Consider the following 24,297-nt stretch of genomic DNA (forward strand, 5'->3'; position numbering starts at 1 on the left):
ATTTTCTTGACAATTGACAATTTAAATGGACTAGATTTACATTGTGCTTTACAGTGTGCCTCTCATTCACCTGTTCACATGCATACTTACGCATCAATGTGAGCTGCCACACAAGATGCTGGCCTAACCATCAGGAGCAATTTGGAGTTCAGCGTCTTTCCCAAGGACACTTCGAACCGTCAACCCTGTGATTAGTGGACGACCTACTCTAAACCACAGCTGCCCTAGAATAATCTAATTCTTAAAAATTAATGCATTAATCGAAAAAATATTCAATAAATAAAACAGATCATGAAAATAACTGTAAAATAACATACCACATAGTCTGTGGTATGTTATTTTACAGTTATTTTCAGCTAGAGCTGTAACCTTTCACCATCACAAGTAAGCAAATCAGATTGATTGAGTCAATCAATTGATTATCAATGACCACTCAGCTGGAGTCTAATCATGAATGACAGCGGCCTATGCATTACACAGTATCGCCACGGCAGCGGCAGGAGTACACAGCATGTACAGTACTGTTTCTGTGCTGCTCCACTAGAGAGGAGTGGCTCTGAGCATGACCTAACAGGCTGGCTGGACGACATTCCTACAAGCCCTGGGGTTTGCCTTCCTCCCAAAAACAGCGACATAACACACAGCTTCAATTGTCTTCCATGCAATGTCTACGCAACCAACAAGAAAAATAAAAAATAAAAAAAATCCTAGTGTTCACTGGGTTGTGAAATCGCTTTAAGTGCATTCTTAATGGGCTTTTATCTGAAACCATGACTGTAACCTTCCTTAAACATGCAAGATGAAATGCCAGCTTGATTCTGTGATTGAAACAAAAGTGTGTGACCACGATGATGATGAAGACTATGAACCGTATGTTGCAGAAAGGATTAAAAAAAGAACACGCTGCAGATGCTTCATGGTGTCTTCCATAAAGGCTCTTAGCTCCACTGGAACTTTTCATTATTCATACATGCCTTTTTACATTCATTTAAATGACTCTCTAACTTTCCCTCCTCACTGTGGTCCCTTCACTGGAAGCTACTCCATCCATCAATATCTTCTATAAGTAAGAGTGCCGTATATGTTTGCAATAAGTATACATCCCCCGAGGACACTACAAGGTTACAATTCCATCTGGATTATTTAAGCTTTTCAATACTCATCATTATTGTTCCAGTATGGTGCAGGACTAGCACAGGAAGATATTAAAAAACAGTTAATGTTCACAGCTTAGAAAACAAAGCATTAGTTCTTGAAAATTCTATTCGGATTCACAGGCAACAAGAAAAACAACGACTCAAATTGAGCGCGCACCATTTTGCCGCCACAAACAAACCAGCCAATAAGCCATTTAGCAACCTAACTGTGCTTTGCCGCAGTTGCTGCTGCTTCGCTGATAAGCTTGCTTCATGACAGCAGACAGGAAGCTTAATACATGGGCCAGACGCAGAGAGCTGCAAGAGCTGATGAGTCAAAACCCTACTACAATGATCGGTGTATACGTCACCAATGTAGAAACAATGCAGTGTCTCCCTCTCCTCTCTTTGTTAGCTGAGGTCAGTGTGTGGATGGAGCTGCCTGCTGTCAAAAGTCAGCGTTGGGTTCTTGTCTAAAACCCAAAAACTGGCCCCCCAAAAACATTTTCAACTCAACATTAGACATAAGGACTCAAGCTAAATAGTAATGACAATGCCAACTCAAAGCCTGGCCAAAAAAATGGTCTGGCATAAGGTTTCAGAAGTCATTTTCCCTGTGTGCAGATTATTAAGAGTCCAACATGTAGACTGCTGCAGACAGTTTCTACTCAGCTAAAGCCACACACATACCAGTTATAGGGCCATAACTATTAACCATTACTTGAATCAACTGGAAAAAGAAAACAGCCAACAGGGGTCGGCACCTTCACCTGAAAATATAGTGAGCTTCCATAAAGTGAAATCAAACATGGCAAAAGAATAAAGAGTTATACAAAACAAAACTTGACAGAAAGGGAGTTAAGATTCTGGATTCAGGAAACCCCAACAAAACAAGGTTTACAGAGTGAACTTGGGTCTTTCACATCTAGTTCAGCTGGTCTCCTCCATGGAAAATCCTCATTCACAGCAGGAAAACCTTCTACCACCTTACAATTTATCAGTAGCTGAATTTTTAAAATTGCTTGACAGTTGAAAAAAGACCCATTAAAGCACTGTGACCTTTACCAAAGACAGCATTTTTTATTTTCCCCATCATGAGTGGCAGTGACATGGCATCTAGTATATTATGATAGCATTCATAAACAAGACATACTGACTCCATAGTCTCTTATATGGTGTATGCTGTCTATCAGAAGTGACAGCTATAAAGAGATACAAGCATTTAATAACAGTACTACCTTTCCTCCAGCTCACTGTCATTTTTTCTGGATTAGAGATAAAATGCAATGAAAATTGCAAAGCTAAATGTTACACATACAATGTGGCTAGCGCTACACTCACAACTCTATAGATTTTGCTAATAAATATAGCTGTTAGTAAGTCGTTTAATTAAGCCTACACTCTAACATATTACCACACTCTCAAGCCTTCTCAGAAAGCCAGCAAGCAAGTTTAGTGGTTTCAGTCGGAGTAAAAAGGTCGCTATACCGTCGTGCAGCGCCTTTAGCTCCTAAGCTAAAGCTAACAAGCTAGCATGGTAACAAGAACAATCAAACACAGAAACTGAAAGCGAGTTGCTAGAAAGGAGCAGTATCGTGCCCCGGTAGTGTCACTAATGTGCGGTCGTGTGGTGTTTTTCACCTGTAATTCGGCCCGCTCCACCTCCCATTGTGCCCTCTCTACTTCGAAACGGGCCCATTCGTGCTGCAGGAAGTGCAAGATCCCCGGGATACTGTATTGCGCCCTGGCCGCCTCCCCAGCGTCGCCATCGGGCAACGGTCCTTTCCCAGCGCCGGGTAAAACCGAGTTGTTATTGTTGTTGAAGAACACGCCGGGCCCCGCCTGTTCGTCCATGGCCGGGCTCGGTGGAAAGCTTTGTCCGTTGTCTCGCTGACTCTGGGTGCTGGATACAAACGGAAAAAGCAAAAGGCTGTCGACGGCGGTCCGTCTGCTCGGCTCGGAGGAATGAACTCACTTTCTGACAGCTAGCTGTCATTGGATGACGTCACTAACCGCGGCCACGCCCACTGCATGTCGCTAAACTATGTTGGGTTTTTTCTTTTTTTATTGGAAAAATTCTTTACTCATAAACTGAAGTTTTTAGATTCACAGCCCTCTTTTCCTCTTTTTTTTATTTGAATTTAACTCAATGCTTGACTCTCTTGCTCTTACAAACATTTAAAAAAAGCAACAGGTTCTGAGAATATTACAGGAACATATTTGGTGAAACCCCCTCAAGTCAAATTAATTGCTCTTATCTAGTGTCTGTCCTTATTCATTTAAAGATTTTTATTTATTATTCATAATAATTATTTTCCAACTTATTTAGAATATTTGTATCTCATTGCATTGATTTTTCATCCCTTATTCTTTAATATTTATACACTAGTTTTTGTTATCAGTACTCCTGTATTGTGTTGTGTACTTTTTTGTGCCTGACCTAATATGTAAATTTTTTTGTGCTGAAAAAAGATCTATATTTTTAAAGAAAATGTTGGCTGGGGGCGCTGGATTCGCTTCCCCTGAGGTCCAGACTCACCTTGTCTATTTTACCCATTACACCCATTCAATATTTAATCCCCAAACTAGGTTAAACCATCAGCTTAAAATGTGTAACCAAATGCAGGCAACAGAAGTCAAGTCAAAGCAACTTTATTCAAATCTCTTAATACCCCCATAACAGATCTGCCAATTTAGCATGGCAGCTGATGCGCGCCTGTTCTTGTATCGATTGCACAAAGACAGATGGATCAAAACTAAATTATAGGCAAAACAAAATCTGTATGATATGCAGCACTTACATTAAATAATGCAGTATTCCAACACTTAACAGCAGACTAGACTGCCTCTGAGATAATTCAAATTTCTGCCACAAATTTGAAAGCTTAATGCATTTAATTTTCAACAGGTTATAAAATATCATTCTGAGCTCAAAATAATAATCAAAAGTAATTTCTCAGTTATGTTTTACAGCATGTCATAGGAATGTTTATAACATAATTTAAGAGCAAAACATATTTTCAATAAAAAGAAAAAGAAACATCTGTAACAATCAGCAGACCCTAAGGTCATGTACTAAATCAAATTCATTAAACAGACACGCATGATTGTAATCTAAAGGAAAAAAAAACTTGCCACGGTCATGGTGATGCAAATGCAAAAATGGCACAGTGAACATCAACTTTTGGATAGTGAGGGATGATGACCAGGCAAAAAGGAGATGATCAGGAAAAAATAAACTACTAGAAATAAAGTAAATTGTGTCCCTTTACAAATGTGCATCTGAAAATGATACATTCACACAATCAAAATTTACTACATATTGTAAAGTGAGACTCTTTTAAAGTGAACATTCAAAGGCTTTGTAATGATATTTACATAATTGCCTTCTTGACTTCATTCTTGAGTTCTCATCCGTCAAAAACAAAGATGAGATGTAGAATAAATAAATACATTTAAGAAACTGTTCATACAGACATGACATGTGCTACTCTGTTGACAGACAACAAACCAAACCAAAAAAAGACAACATGATGTTAGGCTGTGAGAGTGTGCAGTACATTTCTGGAGTGTTCAGAAAAAGCTTGTCTTGAGTTTGATGGTTGGTGCAGCTTGAACAGTTGGCTGAGCTTGCCTGGCTGCAGCTTTGGCTTTGCTGCTGGCCTGGTTGGCCCGTATAGCAGATTCCAGGCGGGTTTTAAGCTCAGGTGCTGCACCAATTACTATCTTGAAGGCAGCTGGATAGAGGGGGCCAATCCGCATTAAGTTCTGAAGAGCAAAATCATGCAGGCTTTTGGAGACTTGGGGCGCAGACGAGATGGCATTTTCATCCAGAAGGTAGGAGATGAGAGTTGGAACAAGAAGAGCCAGCAACTGCACCCCTGTTGAACACATAAGAACAATAAGCCATTGGAAAAAAAATACAGAAAAAAAAGTAATTAGAACAGCTCAGCAAATCTGAAGAGGGCTGGGAGCGTTTCAAGCCACAAACCCAAACCAATACTCCCAGCCCAGATATACAAGGCACCACTGAAAATGATGCAGTGGTTACCAAAAGGGCTCTGGCAGTTCAATTCACCACAGTGGTAAGAAAAAAAAAAGCTGAAAAGGAACTCATTAGATCCTAATCATTAATCCAATAACAAAGATTATGCATACACCTGAAAATAAATGAATACCATCAATATGTGAGGCATAACACAAACTGCATCATCATCACAATACAAAAGGTGGTGTGAACTACGTTTAATTTAAGGAATAGAGTATGAAATCACTTTTTTTGTGCAGCTATGCAATGTAGCTTGCTTTGCGGAGGACATAAAAAAACAAGGAGAAGAATGAACAAGATAAGAAGGAAAACAAAATACAAAATTTATAAATTAAAATACACATCATAGAATTATGTTGAAACCAATAATAAAATCGACAGTAAATAAGTGCAGGGATTCTAAATTTAGCATTTAATGCTCTCTTCTGCTGATCTTTGACAGCACACATCCAAAAGCACTGAGCTAAATACTTTAATAGATCTACTTTAATGGAGCTAAACATTTTAATGGAAAAAACATGGTACTTTAGTGGTCCATTAAGCAAAGGGATACTAACGGTTCTGCTCTTCACCCATGCCGACCAGATTTTCCAGGACCCTGATGCCCTCCTGCACAGCCTGCAGCTCAGCAGCAGTCCCTGGCCTACTGCGCTCCACTGCCTTCAGCTTCTCTACCATGAGTGGAGCCAGAGCGTGAATGTATGGAGTAGACAGGGCACGGCTGGAGTGCTGAAACACTGACAACAACAGCTGGTAACACCGAGCCTGAACCTGTGGCAAAAAGAATGAAATCACTCACTTAAATGTGAAACGTGCCTATTACACCTTTTTTTAGGTTATTAAGATTTGTCCAGCTGTGCGTCAGCTGTGTCTGTTCAAGCACTTACCCAGGGATCACTAGAGTTGAGGGCATTTCGGAAGCGGTCCATGCAGCCCTTCTGCAGGACCGTCACTCCTACAAGTTCACTGCTGGCAGACAGCAGGAAGAGTGTAATTGCTGTCAACATACTGACCTCATCCATGTCAGGCCTGGACTCATCTAAAGAAAAACACAAAGAAAGACCTCCAAATGAATAATAATGTCAAACTTATTGGTTGCCTTCTTCATAGAAAGGTCAGGGGTCATGGTTAAATATGTATTCGCGTACCTGGCTGTGAGTACTCAAGTACAGAAGCCAGGCTGCTCCTCACAAGCCCGGTCCACTGTGTCTGCAGGCTCTCCACCCGAGCCAGTGGGGAGGTGATGATGGTTTTGATGCCCTGCAGGGCAGCGGACACAGGAACAGGCACCGAGTTGTCAGCTGTCTTAACTGCAGTTTCCCTCAGTACCCCAGTGATTAGGAAGAGCACAGTAGGTAGGATGGTCATGCCTCCTGCAAGGGAAAAAGGAAAAAGCAAGAAGTGGGGCATCATTTGATAGTGAATACCATATTGCTATGCTAATAATATTCATACATACTCTTAATCTCACACAAAAGCAAACAGCAGTTTATAATACCATCTGAAAAGCCCAAAGAAACCAGAGCAGAGCCAGCTTTGTCAGTGAGTTTACGAGCATGATTTCTCATTAGCATACACAAATCTGAGCAGTGCAGAACAGACAGACTCGTTCAGAATCGTTCTAAAAATGATCCATGTTAGGAGAGAGATTTTGGTATCTACAGAAAAGATGACAAGACACTGCTTTTGTGTGTGTGCCTCCGGCCTCACCAGCAGGGGAGCAGAGCGAGGGCAGTTCTGCCAGGATGGAAACTGTGTTTGCCACCAGACGCGCACTCTCTTCAGGCAGTCGCTGAGGCCTGAGTGGCACATGGCTGGGTGACTCCTTCACACGTGTATTAAGCTGTGGTAAGTGGCGAACCAGGATGAACACGAGCAGCTCCATGGCTGCAAAGACCAGAGATTTGCCAGGGACGAGTTCCCCTGTGTCTCCTCCCTCCCCCAGGCTGGGCTGGGAGTCTTTCTCGCCGTCTTCCTCTTTGCCTGAGCAAAATAGCATAGTGACCTAGATTACTCAAACAGCAACATCATTGCAACCACTTTACCGTGACTATAAAACTTGCTCAGTCACCCTCCAGGAAACAGCTGGGTGAGTCTGTGTTTTCAAAGTATAACAGTGTTAGTGTTAGTTCCTGACCCTTGCTCGTCTTCTGTCGCTGAAGATGGTCCTGTGCAGCCCTGATGGTCTCCTGTACTACAGCAGTGACCTGAAGCTGGACGGCAGAGGGGTCCCGGGTCAACAGCAGCCTGTGGAGTACGTTCAGGAGCTCCACTGCCAAAAGCTAGAACAGAAATAACAATTCCAGTGACGCCACTGTGAGACACCAAAAATCCTGCCTCGAAATTCAGATGCATTTTCAGAGTGAAGATCTATTAAGCTTCTGTAGTGTTATGACTTGCACTCCATACCCATCTGTTCTGGCCTACTGCCAACAGGTCCACAAGCAACTTATATAACAGCAGTGGGAAAATGCATACAGAGAGATGTCAGGCAGCATGATCTTGAGGTAGTTGTTGTAGTTTAGATATTTAGATTTCTATTAGAATATGGGAAGACTGAATTCCAGAAATTACCCAATTCTAAATAAATAGGAAATAAAAGTGCAACATTTTTTGCTTATCAAAGAAAACAAAAGCCGGTGACAATAATCAACAACAATCAATCATGCGTATTATGTACACAAAACTGCAACATGGTGAGATATAAAATAGGCTAAAGCCAAAAGAACCACAAGAAAAAAAATCACCTCCCTCCCTCCATCCATCCCTCCCACACACACACACACACACACACACACACACACACACACACACACACACACAGGGTCAGTTTGTGGTTCCAGTCTGTGACAGGAGACTGTACTGACAGCGTGGCAGCAGCAGAGAGACACATGCTGTGGCCCAATTTAAGAGCTGGATCCTCTGAAGTCCACATTTTTAGACTGAATATGTCATAAAGGGACAACCTTTTCAAAGGCTCCAACAAATGCAAGTGTCCCGTTATCCACTGTGCGTAGATCCATTGTTTAATGGAGTACTCAAGTGATCTTTGCCACCTCGTAAAGTCAGTAAATATCACGTGACTATGTTGTATTTACCAGATATTCACACTAAGGTGGTCCTCAGTCACTGGTAAACATATCACTTGAACTAGACCCATGAAACAGCCACTGCAATGTGCAAACAACCATGCTCCGCTGTTTGTAACTTGATATTTTGTTGAAGGTCAATTATATCTGCAATCAACTGCAATCTGTTAACGCCAAGATGTTGCCACACACTGGAAACTCTCTCAGCCAGTAGAATTTGAAATTTCAAAACAGTTTTTTTCTTATTAATCTCAAACTGAAAGTTTTGAAAAACAGCTACAAAGTTCCAAATAAGCAAATTTTGTTTCCTACACTGCAGACAAAAATTATGCCACATGGTTTCAATATTGCATTTACCTTCATTTCTGCACTCTGACTTGTGCCCTTACCTGGTCCTCTGCAATGTGGGTCTTGGCACATGGAGATTCTAGCATGGTGCACAAGGCTTGCAGGCAGGACATCACATATTCAATGGGTTCCTCAGGCCGGGGGAAACAAAGGAACTCTATACTGACACCTGAGAGACAGAACACAAAAATGCACTTAGGGTGTGTTCATGCTTTTCTCTTTTTCCCCCATCTGCCACCACCCCTTTCACTGTCAGTAGATGCATGGTGGATCTGTGGCTGTAAGGTAAACAAAATACACTTCCACCTTGCTTTTTTTAAAATAAATCTCACCTCTGTATAGTAATAGGTCTTCCTTCTGAGTACCAAATAACCAAAACCAAAAGTACATGAGAGAAATCAGCAAAAACTACAGATGATGCCTGTGTGTCTCTTTACCCAACATTAGATGCATCCTGTCTTTCAGCGACTCCTCAAAGGTCTTAGTGGTGGAGGAGGCTCCTGGAGGGATGCCAGGAGTCTTGGAGGGAGCTGAGGGAACCTCGTCCTTCTCTCCACCAACTCCGAACCCGGTGCTGCTCAGCCACAGAGCCACAGCGTGCAGGACGGGGGCCCAGGAGCTGCGGTAATGGAGCCGTGCTGTGTCTATAGTCTCTGGCGTATAAAAGGCTCCACCTGAACACAGACACAAGAGTGGGAAATAACTTGTTTTGACCATATTGCTTTGAATTTTGTATATATTAATTAAAGTAGACTCACAGATTTCCAAATACATGCTCCTACATAGTATATTTAAGTTTAGGCCACTTGAAATGTTCGTTAAATTTCACCCACTGGTGAACAAATGTCAAATTCTAATTTAAGGGCAAGTGTCCCAAAACTCCAACAATGTGTTTGGAATGTCTAATCCTATCTAAACTTATTTGTCAGTACTGTAGGAGATGGTTTTGCTGAAATTTTATCAAAAACAGTGACATAAATCAGGTTATTTTTTTATAATGCCAAGAGCTCTCTGGAGAATAGAATTACAGCTTTTAGAGGACCAAAAGTAGAACAAAGAGCTCAAAAAGTAGAGCTTAAAGTGGGCTAAATCTCCATGTTCCATTACAAACACTGCAGGTCTAAATTAAGTTATAAACTTGTGTATGCAAATGAAGAGGGAAAAGTAGAAGAAAACCAAACATTTTTTGATTATATTCATTATTCAGTAGACAAGACTCTGTGTTATACCATCAGGGGGTAGCTGACTGGAGAACTCAGCAGGCAGAGTGAGCAGAGCGTAGTCTCGGAGCATGGCCAACCACAGGCGGCTGAGAGAGGGCAGCTCTGGCTGCACCAACATGATGAGGCTGTCAGGTGGAAGCACATCTGCACCCAGATCGTCCTCGTCCTCATCCTCATCATCATCTCCACTTCGGACTGGCTTGGCAGGCTTAGACTCGGCCTCTTTCTTGATCTTCATCGCCACCACATACACCTGAGCAAGAAAGCCCACATGTAGTCAGATTTATCCTGTACATCATTTGCAGCATAACAAATATGGGACAGTGCTATGGTCAGAGCAGCAGTGTCTTCATTCTCACCTCAGCCCATGCCTTGAGCACAGCCAGTTTCTCCATCGTGGTCGCGCTCTCACTGTACAACTGACTGGATGAACCCTTCCCAGCCTGCACCTTGTCCAGCGATGACACAAGCAAGTTGTGGACTCGCCGCAGATCATTGAGGTCACTGACTACGCCACTGCCAATCCATGTACTACACACCTGTGGTCACATACAGGGGTGTAAGTGATAAATCGCTAAATCAATTGACCATTTACAGCATCAACAGTCTTTAGTTTTTTCTGGTCTTACATCTGTTGAGAAAAATTAATAACCTACACACACAGTGTTAAAGGTTGATAAGCCATCAAAAATGCCATTAGAGGGGAGCGGGCCTGTCAAAGAACATTTATTATTAAATAATGTTAAGGGCTGTATAAGTGGAGCAGACACTTATTAAGATTATTTTCCTCTGAGAAGAATTATTATTAGAGTGTCAGACACCCCATGGCAGGGATCTGAGGTGTTTTTCTTTTAAGGGAGTCAGAAGGCACCTTGCTACCTGTTTGCTTATTCAAAACTTCAGTCATATTTCTCTCTTGGTCATGTCGCATGACCATGCAGTTCTAAAGATATGTGTTCAATGCTCTCTTAGACATGTATGTTTGCTTTTACAACCCTGTGGATACAAAGCGTCATGGATATTTGTTATTGTTTTCTATGCGGTTACAAATGAATCATTCTCTTTAGAAAAGAGAAACCCTAAGATCAAGTTTTAGGCCTTCCAAAAGAACAGAAATAGTTTCTGCGTACAAAAACGCTCAGCCAAAGACACAGAGGGGAATGTCAAAGAGAGGGAGGTTTTTTTTAATAATACTGCTGACAGTCATGTTTGTTATTTTCCACTGTCACTCATTCTTCACATCAGTCAAACAAGTCAAAGAGCATTAAGCCAGAAAATCTGACACCGCTGGGTTTAAGGGGATGATGACTCACTATGCAGTGGTAATTAACTGCTATTGCAGTGGCAATGCTATAAAGGGCTCTAACATCATCAAAATATATTAATATATGAAGGGGCCGGTCAGTAGGATGAATGATAGAGTACAAACAGAGCTGGTTGCTTGGTGCTAATAGCATCTCTCCATTTCTGCAGTGCACACCTCAAACAGGGTTAAAAAGCCCTTTGAATGGACATTACTTCTAGAGGATCATGAATACAGCAGGGAGTCTTACCTGGCATGCTTTAGCTGTTATGTCAGACGGCGTATCGGGTGAAAATGCAGGTCTGAGGGCAGCTCCGACCTAAATGCATTCATGATTGGCACAAAGTTTACTTCAACAATTTGTTTTACATTTGCTGTGTCACTGTTAATTTTTCAACTTTTGCAGCATAATTCAATTCCACTAAGTTCTTGACTCACATTGGCCTGGTATTGCTCCAAGATTACATGGCCTGGGAACTCAGGCTCTGGTACAGAGGCAAACTTTTTAATGATGTCCTCCAGGGCCTGCAGGCCAGCCATCCTCAGCTGGTTACTGTGGTCTGTGGCCGCCATGAAGGCCATGCGGATGAGGTCAGACAAATGGAGCACCAACAGATCCCCTGGACAGAGAGAGATGGGATAGAAATCAAGAGGGATTGTGTGAGGAATGCCTACATGCATTTATAACCACTGTAAGCAATGTGTCCCACACTGATCAGTTAGAAAATAAACAGAATTTGTGACAAATTGCTGTCTATTTAAACATTTTGTCATTTATTGTTTAATATTTGCTCTAGTAATGCTTTGATGATGGGTTGTATGCCAGCAGGGAGGTACAATTATTGCCTCCATCAAGGTCTCTGTGTTTGCGGTCTAAACACCTTCCTTATTGTGAAAATGAATTGAAAATAACACACGCACACACACACACATCAGTTTTTAGCGTTTCAGCGTGTACTTGCAGCGACTGAAAAGGAACTGGATATTGACCTTGAGGCTGAGATTTAAATGAGTTTTAGCTGAAGTGCACCTTTCAAGGGATTAGTCTGACACACCAGCGTTGCAGACCGACCATCCACTCAATCCAAGTCACTAAATTTGGCTTAGCTGCTTTCAGAGCTGCAGAATCACTACACTGTGCTCTTACTGTCTAGTCTGTAGAATGGTCCCTTATTTCAGAGGAGCTTATATAAATACTGGCTCCTCTATCTGTCATAGTGAAAAAAAAAAAAAATATCCCTCCCACTTTTGCTTACTCATCTCTGGCTTTGTTCCATCTTTACATAAAAGCACATGAATGAGTTTCTTCAGCAGCTGAGAGTAGAGCTGCCTGGTTGTAAAAAACACATAAACTCGGCCAAAAAATAAACTAAGATTTAAAGCAAATGCAGCAGTCAGTGCCAACCAAACAGCTGCACTCTAGGTTAGAAGGAAACTCCCAATGCTCCATGTAATCAATAGTTTTAATATTGGTACATGGCTTAAAAAATCTATTTGAAGTGCAGGATTTTTGATAACCTCAGCCCTCAGTCCTTGTTCCTTGTGATTGGACAAGAGATCCCAGGTGGTGTAAATCAATCACAGATCCTTAAGTGAACTATGAGCAACTCTGTTTGGCAGTGTGTTGTACCTTTGGGGTTCTTGGCTTGTGCAGAGCGGGCAGCTGCCAGGTCAAAATGCGTTTTGTCTGCATTTTCACACAGCAGGATGATGCGGCATAAGCAGTCCGCGGCAAACACCCGTGTCACCCAGCGTGGTGCCACAGAGGGCTTGGACTTATCGTCTTCGCCCAGACCTGTAAACATGGTGTCATCGTCCATCTCGTCTTTTTTCTCAGAGTCCTCCTCGTCCTTTTCCACCTCGAATGTAACAGCTCCTCCTACGTCTGAAAGAGGAGATGGACACACAAGAGCAGACTTATCCCACCATGTCAAAAACGATTTTGCCTTACTAGACAGGATTGACTGATAGTGTGAATGCTGTCAACATGCATTATCCTGCAGATGCCTCTAGAGCTCACTAAACAGTGAAAGCAATACTGGGCTACTATCTTGACTTGACTTATCTTACCCGCTTCTGTGTGATACCTTAATTAACTTAGAGATAGAAAATGGTAATGTGTCATATTTAGTTGTATAGTAGAGTCACCTGTAGTTGCTGCCAGGACATCCTTGCAGAGTTTCAACCAATGAGAAAGCTTTTCCACGGCAAGAGACGACAGCATGTGGCCCAATGTGTCATGAATATCAGAACACAGTTTCCTGTCTGTCTCCCGATCCAGCATGCCGAACAGAACCCCCTCCAGACCCGTCTCTGTGATGTTAAGCTCTGAACCAGGGACGAAGTCGAAACAATTAGAGTGCCAGTGTCTCACTGATAAATCCCGACCACACAAAATGTTCTCATTAGCTTCATGGTTTGTACTCACTTATTGTGTTGTTGTCTCCTGCCCTCTTTGCCAGGCTCATGGCATACTCACAGACCTCTGCGGCCTCTCTCTGAGCGAGCTGTCTCAAGCAGGCCACAGCAGCACGACGCAGCAACAGGTGAGAGCTGCATAGGTGTACCTGCAGGGTTTCCGATTAGACAGTAGAAAATTATGATTGTGACAAATATTTGTAGTCTGAAACTCTTTTGCATATATCAGCCACACAAAAATATATTATCTTATAATATATATGAGGAGTGATAAATAAATTTTAGATTCCCATACACAGAGACAGGGCACCAAGCTGGACAGGTTGACGTGACGGGGAGCAAACATGTGCAGCTGCTGCAGACATGAGATAGCAGCTGCCTGAACCAGGGAGTCAGAGTGGTCCTGCATTATGGCGCAACCGACCAGGCAGGACGAGCGGATAGTGGAGATAGTGGCACCGTTTCCTAGCAAACCCAATGTCATAGATTAGGAAGCGAGACAAAAAGAAATTGCATTTTAACAGTTGGTGAATACACAGTATGTCTCCAGGTCTGTGTTAGAGGCCTGTAGTGGATTAAAATCGCTGACACTGCCACCTGCTGGCATGAGGTGGGTATATTACAGTTAAAAGGCTTTTAAAGACAAGAGAGTCAAATGAGACGGTCACAGTGACACAAGGAGGTTTTTGATTTTGTTTCTGCCAGTTACCCTGTAATTCTGGTCCGACAGTGGTGATGAGGGCTCCCAGGCAGCGGCCCAAACACTGGTGCACCTCTGTGTGAGAAGGGGGCACAGTGAGGAGCAGTGTGAGCACCAGGGAGAGGGTGGGCTCCACATAGCCTCTGTACATGGGACCACTGGAGTCCACGATCAGAGCAAGAGAGTGCAGAGCCCAGGTCTGAAAAAAATGAATAGAATATAAATATATATAGTATATATTATAGTATCAAAGCCGTGATGCAGGGATAACAGAAACAAAGCTTGATGTTTTAGGATTTACATACAAAAGGAAAAACATCATATATGAGAAGTAAACCAAAATATGATCCAATATAGAGGAAAGAAGCTACAGGAAATTAAACCACTCTCAACCCTCTGGGTGAATTTCGAAATCCATTCCTCCCGAGTAATTCATCATACCTGGACCTCGTGAGAGGATCCATCCTGGGCCAGAGCCAATAGGATGCTGACACTGGTCTTTAAGTGCTGGCCTGAGCCAATTCCTCCAACATATCGATGCAGACAGCCAAGAGCCAGTGAATGACCCGTCCTTGACACTACATCACGGGCCGACTTTAGCCTGGAAATGGAGGAGGAGGGAAGATATGGATCACTTGATTAAAGTCAAGGATAGGGAGGTAAGATAGATTCAGTTCAAAATTGATTTAGGACAATCAAAGACTGAAACTATTATCTTATAAACTCTCCTGAAAACATCTTTGACCTATTATAAAATGTAAAAAATGATTATTCTGCTTATGTGTTGACTAAGTCTCCCTCAATCTTAACAGGAAAAATATTAGAATAAATAACTAGAAATACCGCCTTGCGGATGTTTGCCTCCACTGACCAGTCAAGTTGCAGTTTACATCCATGTCCAGACTCATAATATTTGTAGTGAAGACTTTGACGAAATTTAATAAAAGGTATTAAGTGTATTTTCATTGTAGTGTTTACATGTTTGGCCAATAAAGCTGATTCTGATAAAACACAAAGTTGTAGCCATGACAGTAGACAAAGCATCATATATGGACAATTCTGCAAAGCTACACATTCTAAAACGTGGAAGCTTCCTGCACATCTTCAACCTGGCAGCACAGAAGATCTATACAATCACAACAGTTTCAAGATAGGCACCCAAAATTAGTGTCACCAATTCAGTATCCAACTGAATGTGAAATATAGTCGCAATCTCCCCTTCTGTTCCTGAGTTAGTGGTGAATAATGGCCAGAAAAGTGTTCTTGCAGAACATTATGTCACAGTGAAGTTGACCTTTGACCTTTTGGATATAAAATGTCATCACTTCATCATCCTATTATCCATATCCTATTAGACATTTGTCTGAAACTTTGAGTCATGGCCAAAAAACATGTCTTATGAGGTCACATTGACTTTCACCTTTAATCTTTGACCAAATTCTCATTAGTGTCATAATTATCACATGAATTCTTGAGTTGTGGCCAAAAACGTGTTTTGTGAGGTCACAGTGACCTTGACCTTTGACCACCAAATTCTAATCAGTTTATCCTTGAGTCCAAGGGGACGTTTGTGCCAAATTTGAAGAAACTCCCTCCAGGCATTCCTGAGATATCGCATTCACGAAATTAGGACAGATGGATGTCCGTATGAACGGACGTACAACCCGAAAACATAATGCCTCCGGCCATGGTTGTCGCTGACACTGAGGCACAAAAATCACAAATACAGCAAAGATGATAAGATATAGAAAGCTTACTTGTCGAAACTGGTCTGTGCCATTCTGGCAATGAAAGTAGCCTCTCCCACCACCTGAGCCATCCTACCGAGGGCCTCTCCAGCAGCACAGCGCAAGATGGGATTGGGATTATCCAGTGCTCCCATCACCAGGGCCAGGGCCGACTTACGCACCTCCTCAGGGCCCAGAGTACTCTTGTTTTCGGCCAAACCCTTCAGTCAGGCAGGAAGGATGAGATATATTATTTTTCACTACATATTAGCTAAATAATGAAACGTGATACTCTTATGAGGGTATGATGCAAGTTTTCTCACCTTGAGGGCACTAAGCACTGCAGTAAAGATGTTCAGTTGGACGGCCTGCTGTCGTACTCCTTTAGCCTGCTTTATACACTCTGCAAAATGGTCTAGCATCTGCAGCCTGAATCATATACATCAGGTTGAATTTATTCTGTAAATGCTTTCAACAAACACTTTTGCAGTGGACAGTGGACACAAGTGTGGATTAAACCAACAACAGATGTTGACGTTCTCAAAGTATTATTATTATATTTTCAGTATTTCTACAGAAACCACTTAATTGCTCACCTGTGTTTGAAGGAGACATGGGGAAAAACCACACCGAACAGAGCCACTGAAGCGTCAATGACTGACACACCCAAAGGCAGAGGCCCTGGGATGGCCTCACCTACAGGGACACGCAGGTATATGGAGGAGGGATCATGCTCCAGAGCTCCACTGCCAGACGCACTGTTGGGCTGTAGCTGTTCAGAAACAATCATACAGTGGTGACCCAGAGATCAGAAAATAGCCAAACAATACAGTATGGGTTTGTTCTGTAGAAACACACACATCATCTACAGTTATTAAGAGAATACATAGCATTATTGCATGTTGGATTATTCATATGACAGGTGATTTTACCTGATCCTCTATGGACTTGTGGTCAGTCTCCTGAAGCCAGGAACCCATGAGCACACTATCGTCATAGTGACAGAGCGAGCGCAGCAAGGAGGTGGTGGTGTTGGCTGAGTTGTCAGTCAAAGTGAATTCTGCCACCAGCTCTCTGAGGAGGGCGTTGAAGCTGCCTACACAAGCAGATTACAGGTTTTAAAACACCTTTCCTTGTTTTTGCCACTATCTTAATAAAGAAATACCTGTCTTACCTTCATATGTCTTGGGAGGCAATAGAGCCAGGATGTCGTACAACCTCAGTCTCACCATCGCTGCGCTTGCTTTCAGATGAGCACCATGGACTTTAATGATGGCAGGGACACTGATAACAGCAGAAAACATAACAATCACTAGATACATAATCAGAAAAGTCCTGCAACAAAGACAAAATGCATTCCTATCTTTACTATATATCTCTATTAATCACACAGTCTTACTTAAAACATCATACTCACTGAGACATCATAGTCATGGCACATTCAATGGGAGTCATCAGCCTACGGATTACATCCTCAGTAAGCAGGTCAGGACAGTGGGCCACAAAACTACGCATGGCTGTAGAAGGAAGGAGCAGGACTATGATCAGAATTGAGTGTGGTGACATTACAGACCATGTATAAGTAAACAGGAAGGTGTTTCTTTACCACACAGTGCTCCAGCTCGGCCCTCCAGGGTGACCTGCCAGGTGAAGGAGTCTCCTCTGGCCTTTTCTGCCTCCAGTTCCTTCTGGGAGCGAGGAAACACGTTCCTCCACAGCAGCAGCATCTTGGGAAGATGGTAGCGTACGAGGGAGGGACCTGGACACGCACACAAACACGAAGTTATGGCAATGTTGTCAGTAAGAGGGAGAGGGGATTTCTGACATATCACAGCTAAAGGATAAGTAGCATCTGATAGACTTACCGAGAGTCATGAGGGCCCCCAGCAGCAGCCATCCAGCCTGTGTACGCTGCAGGGAGAGTCGACTGTTCTGAGCAGCTGTCCGCAGGAGGTCCTCAGCTATACTCACCACCAACTACAGGGAAGGAACACCGAAATTTCAATCTTTACATCTAACCAGGGGAATCAATTAGGCTGAAACAGAAGGAACCAATAAGACTGAATCATTGATTGACTGGTCTGGGCTTATATTCTGGGGCCACACACCTTGCCCTTGGAGTGGGGGATACCCAGCGGGCACTGGTGTACGCCTCCCAGTAGAGCAGCCATCGCAAAACTGTAGCCGCTCACAGCCTCGGGTGAACTTTTCAGGTTATTGATTCTCTCTGCACAGCGGTCCAGCAGTGGGGTCAACTGATAGGGCAGCGCCACAGCAACACAGCGCAGGCACCATGCAGCAGCCAAACGAGCTGCCATGCTTGGGTGCAGCAGCACTGAGGTCACAGTTTCAAGGAGTCCTGGGAAAGAGGACAAGGAATGCGGTTTAATTTGTGAAAGAATTCAATCTGAATTCATTTCTTCTGACTGTAGATTCCAATGTAATGAATCACATTGAGACTAACATGCAATAAGTACATGTACAGTGATCTAACTAAACTCCTGAAAGTGGAAGAGCTTGTTCAATAATATATTATAACATGATATATTCCAGTCAATAGAAGAGGTAGCTGAAAGGAGCTATTATTCTGTCAATTCCATGTAAAAGTGCTCAGTTGTTGATGATACTGTTATGTACGTAAAGGCCAGTTGTGTTTATTGAAAATGAAGTGGACTAAAACACACATATGTTTGTTTTTATATATGCCATGTGTGTGTCTCACCTATGGAAGGCTCCTGGATGAGCGGTGAAGCTGTGGCACTCAAGCTCTGAACTAGACTGCCCAGTTCTTTGAGGGCGCAAACCATAACATGCTGACTGGCAGAGACATCAGATGCCCCCGCCTTGTTCTCTCCACTGATGTCATTCACAACTGCCTCTGGAAAAACGTGGCAGAAAAAGAGAAACGGAAAAGAAGGATTTATTATTATAAAATTCAAAAATGTATCAGTTGAGCAGAATAAAAACTTCTGGCAACAAATGAAATCATTACTAAACTTCACACAGTAAAAATATAACAATATGCTACTAATTTTAATGTGTGCAGCATTGATGGATAAGATGTCCTGCAATAAATTGCAACTCAGATTAAAGATTTTTTTTTTTAAAAATAAGGCACTTTGTAGTTAATTGTACATAAAAACAGGTTGTAGTAACCTAACTGGCTGGCCACATTAGTCCATGTTTTGCTGTTACACATTTTAAATCGACTCAGTTCTGCAAATACAGCGCTGGAATCCTTCAAAATACTGAAGAGCACACTGCTATATACCAAACTCAGAGCTCTGAGGATTTTACTCAAACAAATAAAAAAAAAGGTAAAATGTTGCATTGAAAACTTCAGGAAACAATGGTTATTGTTGTAATTAAGGATAAATATGACAAAACAACACAAACAGTAATATTTTATCTGAATGCTCCAGTATAAGAGCTTATATCCTCAGAGCTCTGAATAGGCAACAGTTATAAGAAAGCCAAGACAGATCACACTTATGGAAAACATCAATAACAGATAGAATAGATTTAAAGCTGCTTCTTGAACTGTTGCAGTCATGTTTTTTGATAAAATTTGGGATACAGGGAACGGACTGTAGAATACGTGGCCCCAGGAAACATTTACTTTTCGTATATATATTTCACAAAGTCTCATTTCAAGAAGTCTCACAATAAGCAGCAAGTACAGTGATGAGCCCAGGAGCGCAGAGTCTTGAGAGACATCAACATCTTTTTCAAAGTCTATTTTAACATCAATAAGAACACTGTAAGTTTGACATAGTTTACAGAAGTTTGAAGGTTGCAAAGCAAATCAGAGTAAGAATCATCCTTTTTGAATGAGATAAAGGTGATTATAAAAATGATCAATGTGTTGTTGTGAAGCAGAAAACAAAAATGAAAATTTGGAGGAAATGAAATCAATAAGACTAAATGATGGACAAACGTGCAAATATTATGTCTTGTTGCTGTGGTGGGAAATGGCTTGTTCCTAGTCTGTGAATTTAGTGGCACATGCTGCTTTTTCTGCTTGTGTAAGCTGGGTGTCAGCAGTCAGAGAGAGTAATGTTATCTGCTCCTTAGGGATTGTAATGCAATAACAGAATGTGAATTCACAGGCAAACAGTCATGAAGGGTATGCAACAATGCAAGCATGAGTAAATTTAATGCTGAGTTGGCGATGGATAATGTTAGATTTAAAGGGAGAGGAAAGTAATCAAAAGGAAGCAAAAGTGGAGAGAAAGAGGAAAAGCAGAAATAGGGAAAGCCATCTCCGCACACAACACAAGACAGAAAAGAAAAACCATCTCCGTATGCAAGACATGCTCAAACCATGCAAAACTTTTAGAAACTGAATGAATGGTGAATTAAAAATGATAATAATGGATGAGTACTTACTCTGTAATGCTCTGAACCGTGATATTTCCCCCCCATCCTCCTTACCCACAGCCCTCATTTGCTTGCTGATGGCTTGGCAGATTTCTTTGCCGGCTGCAATTTGCGCTTTCTCGCCAAGTAAGCCCCCCAGGGTGGCGCGTAGCATGAAGGAGACACAGCGCCGTGAGTACACAGCCTCGACGTGAGTCTGCGTGGCCCGCGGGTGAGACACTAAGTCCAAAACGTGGGACAGGAACGTAGCAAAGTTGCGCTCCAGCCACTGACCGCCGAGTGTGGTCACAAACACAACGTAGGCCTGAGGAAGATGGAGAGGGATTATATGTGAGCTGGCTGAATAAGACAACAAAGCTCCGATTCTTGTTACGTTTGAGGATTCAGCTCACCTGTGTGACTCCCACCCGCACCTCCCTGCTGACAGAGCCGCCCCCCTTCAACATCTCCCCTCCGCTCTTCAGGAAGCCAGATCCACCACGCAGAAAGCCTGTGGCCATGAGCTCCAGCACCTCCTCCAGAGTGGCTCGCTTCACATTCTGACGCATCACTGAGGAAAAGAGATTTCAGACCATTTAGAAAAAAAGTGATGAGCTAAAGTCCTAAACATAAACTATACAAATCAACTCTTTAACTTACCTGCTGCTTGTTTGGGCATCAGGGCAGTGGCCATGACTGTTCCCAGCAGTTTGGCCACCGCTACCCGAACGCCATAGTTAGATCCCTCCAGGGCCTTGAAACACAACGTGGCCATGTTCTCCAGTTCTGTGGTCCACATGAATACTGCCTCATTCTGCAGCTCCAACAGGCACTGATCAGACAAGAGGAACAAAGATGGAGTCCTTTTAGTAACATTTAAATATGAACAGGAAACATCTCTTGTGTTTTGTTTTTCTGTGCTGGAAAACCAAATGCCCTTTTGGAACAAATAAAGTGACTGATATATATTATTACATATATATTATACGCATGCAAACAATATGGATGCTCGGTTTATATATATATGGCAAAATATACAGGCCACATAACTTGTACCACATGTACAGCTGATTGCCTTTTTGTTTTTTTTTAAACAGGAAGTCATCTTTCACAATAGGGAGGGGATTTACACAATATATCAGATCGGAGTTTGGTCAACACAGTGACATAGCAAAAAGATGCGCTTGTGCTTGTTGATTTCTTCATTACGATTTCATTCACATGTTTTTGTGTCAGGCCCTCTTTGGACATACCTTTGCTACTGCACAGCGCACAGCCATGGACCTGTCTGTGAGTAAAGAGCGGGCATTCTTGTAGATATCTCTGTGACATGAAGCTGCAGCTCCACCCAGTCCACTGAGCACCTTCTGCAGGCTGAGGAGGATTTCTCCTCTGCCTTGAGACTAGACAAATAAAGTAAAGGTGGAAATAGGAGGATTGAAATAAATGTCACAACCATTTCTGTTGTGTACTGTTCCTATAGTCCCAATACATTCCTGCAATAAGACAATTGTAAAATGTCCGTGTCATTTTCCAGTGTCATACTTTAAAAGTCATACCTCTGCACTCTTTAATGCCTTCAAAAGATTATTAATGGTGTCTGGAAAGGAGCTTCCGAGCATCCTGCCCATCTTCTCATAAAAAGCTCCGACACATGCCACTGCAGCACTGCAAAAAGAAGTTACTGTGTGTGTTAAAATTAAACTATACATGATGGATCAATTTAAATTATTTGCAATATAATCATCAGATGAGGCTTCAGAAACATATAAATTGTATCATCTCATTTCATAGAACTGTTTTGTGCCATTCTAACATTCATTACATGTGTCTCCTCTTGAGACTGATGATAATACAAGATAGTAAGTGGCATCATGAGAAAGATTTAACCTCAAAGCTTCAAACATATCATTATGTATACTAAAACACTGCAGGAGTGTCACAATGGCTCAGTGATTAGCAGGGGGGTCCAGACCCCTGTGTATACCCCACACCCCCCTCTCAGTCCACCTCACTCTGTATGGAAACAAGTGGGCATGTCAAATGATATGCAACCACAGTTAGATTCCATTAATGCCTGCAAGAAATACAGCATAATATCTGCTCATGTACACTTAATCCCTCATTTAAAAGATGAAACATCATTCTGCAGATTAACATTTGGCTTAACTGCTAATACCCTTGAATATGGACACACTGTGTATCATTGAAAGTCTAGAAGCAGTGCTGAGCAGCTTCTATCTTAATGCAAATATATATAGTGCCAGTCAAAAATTTGGACACACTTCCTCATTCAAGTAAATGGGAAGGTGTGTTCAAACTTTTGACTGGTACTGTATATAGTCACAAATATAGTGCAAACTGGACATAAAGAAAAAAATATGCAGGATCTGTTCTTAAAAATGTCCTATGAAAATACAAACTGCTGTGATTAAATGGGGTCTCACAGTTTAGTTGGTAAGTACGCAGGTGTGTCGTCCTTGCTTTTGATGATCTCATTGCATTTATCCAACGTCTGGAAAACAGTGAAGGTGTCGCCAATGCTGTAGAGGGTAGCGAGGTTTTTGGCCAGCAGTTTTCTTGTTGGTGGACCAGGAGCGCTGCTGATCAGTCCTGTCAGCTGTTCCACCAGCTTCTTTTGCTTCTCCTTCACATCCACCTGACATTCAAGCACAAAATAAAGTCACAAACTGCGTAGCACCTAATGAAAACTACAGCGTAAACAACGCCAAAATGTGAACGGTCACCTTATTTGCTGCCACAAGCACTTTATCCAAGAAGCGGAGCCATTCGAAGATGAAGACAGGCCTCTTGGCTTCAGTGATCTGGGCCAAAGCATCTTCATTGAGCAGCAGACTGTGAGCCAGCTCCATGGCGAGGACCTTTGTATCACAGTGGTGCCCTCGCCTCTGCAATCAATCAATCAAACTTCATTTGTGTACATTTCACATAGCTTAGTGCAATACAAAGTGCTTCACAGATGAGAGTGAAAGAGGTTAAGAAGTAGATAAAATAGATTTTAAAAAACAAAGACAAATAAAATTGATGGGGGGAAAAAATAATAATAAATGAATGAAACAAAATTTTACAATATGAATACAATACAATAGGTGAATAAGATAAAGTAAATAATGTCTTTAAATCATTCTTAGTCAAAAGTCAGGCTAAAGAGGTAGGTTTAAGACTTCCAGCTGCTCTCTCAATGTTATATTAGGAGGTGTACTTTGTCTGTAGATGTTACATCTCATATTTCTGCCCTTTCATCCAATCACAATATTAGCTAGAAAACAAGACAATAATTATTCGAGTTACCAAAGATTTGTAGACATTTTACAGTATTACTATGACTTTATTTGGTTTATGCCAAAGACAGCAGTAATTATTAGGTTCAATCAGCTGTCAGCGCTATAGCAGCTTTTAAATCCTCTCTTACTTATCGTATAAAATGTGTCAATCTAAAATCTTAAAGCTGTGTAGCGTTAACACTTTGCTGTTTCGTGTTGACAGCTACATCCAGCTGTTGACAGGCGAGCTGGTTAACTTAGCAACCTAAGCTAGCTACGAGGAACAAGCCAAACTCCGACTACACACCCAAACTGAACCTTACCTATATACCGTCGTATTTTTTTCTTAAATTTCAGCTGTTCACATACACCTCAGCGACAACATATTACTGAAACATGTGCTATATGTAAGCAAATTGTTCATCCTACCTGTGTTTCGATAACCGAGGATGAATGACGACGAGGACCGACGGTGTCGCATTAAAGATAGTCCGATGTGAAACTACGGGAAGTAATGTACAGAAAATACAGCTTTAAAATAATCAACAAAAAAGTGCCATATTATGTGTATCATTTTTTCCAGTTGTCTTAATGCACAAAAAATAAGAACCTTCCTCTGAATGATTTATCAAAAGCGCCGGAACTTTATAATTGTTTAGTAC

General features: G+C 41.9%; 2 protein-coding genes across 4 annotated transcripts in view; both read right to left on the reverse strand.

The window, feature by feature from the left end:
• LOC121911703 (striatin-like) overlaps nucleotides 1-3,134 on the reverse strand; it is a 30,580-nt gene extending 27,446 nt beyond the window's left edge. The window contains exon 1 of the mRNA XM_042433477.1: nucleotides 2,778-3,134. Coding sequence (XP_042289411.1) covers nucleotides 2,778-2,990 — 213 coding nt within the window. The 5' untranslated portion in view covers nucleotides 2,991-3,134. The remainder of the gene's footprint in view (nucleotides 1-2,777) is intronic.
• Nucleotides 3,135-3,772: 638 nt separating this feature from the next.
• heatr5b (HEAT repeat containing 5B) lies at nucleotides 3,773-24,160 on the reverse strand. Of its 3 annotated transcripts, none has more exons than XM_042433093.1 (36): nucleotides 24,065-24,160; nucleotides 23,099-23,260; nucleotides 22,799-23,010; nucleotides 21,911-22,019; nucleotides 21,605-21,754; nucleotides 21,012-21,183; nucleotides 20,765-20,922; nucleotides 20,427-20,676; nucleotides 18,715-18,870; nucleotides 18,101-18,351; nucleotides 17,858-17,969; nucleotides 17,599-17,751; nucleotides 17,410-17,509; nucleotides 17,167-17,276; nucleotides 16,925-17,088; nucleotides 16,589-16,764; nucleotides 16,316-16,421; nucleotides 16,023-16,213; nucleotides 14,707-14,866; nucleotides 14,275-14,464; nucleotides 13,861-14,030; nucleotides 13,576-13,714; nucleotides 13,296-13,475; nucleotides 12,778-13,032; nucleotides 11,586-11,767; nucleotides 11,398-11,466; nucleotides 10,204-10,383; nucleotides 9,851-10,097; nucleotides 9,059-9,295; nucleotides 8,663-8,790; nucleotides 7,322-7,466; nucleotides 6,895-7,167; nucleotides 6,333-6,557; nucleotides 6,072-6,223; nucleotides 5,742-5,955; nucleotides 3,773-5,017 (listed from the first exon to the last, which is right to left on the reverse strand). In XM_042433093.1, the coding sequence occupies exons 2-36, from the start codon at nucleotides 23,222-23,224 to the stop codon at nucleotides 4,710-4,712; spliced, it is 6,150 nt and encodes a 2,049-aa protein (XP_042289027.1). In that variant the 5' UTR covers nucleotides 23,225-23,260; nucleotides 24,065-24,160; the 3' UTR covers nucleotides 3,773-4,709. The 3 variants fall into 3 exon arrangements, with proteins under 3 accessions (XP_042289027.1, XP_042289026.1, XP_042289028.1); XM_042433092.1 differs by having other exon boundaries at nucleotides 20,382-20,676; XM_042433094.1 differs by lacking the exons at nucleotides 20,427-20,676; nucleotides 20,765-20,922; nucleotides 21,012-21,183; ... (3 more) ...; nucleotides 23,099-23,260; nucleotides 24,065-24,160 and adding an exon at nucleotides 19,657-20,372.
• Between the last annotated feature and the right edge of the window lie 137 nt (nucleotides 24,161-24,297).

The sequence above is a fragment of the Thunnus maccoyii genome, chromosome 14, assembly GCF_910596095.1.
Source record: "Thunnus maccoyii chromosome 14, fThuMac1.1, whole genome shotgun sequence".
Taxonomy (NCBI): domain Eukaryota; kingdom Metazoa; phylum Chordata; class Actinopteri; order Scombriformes; family Scombridae; genus Thunnus; species Thunnus maccoyii.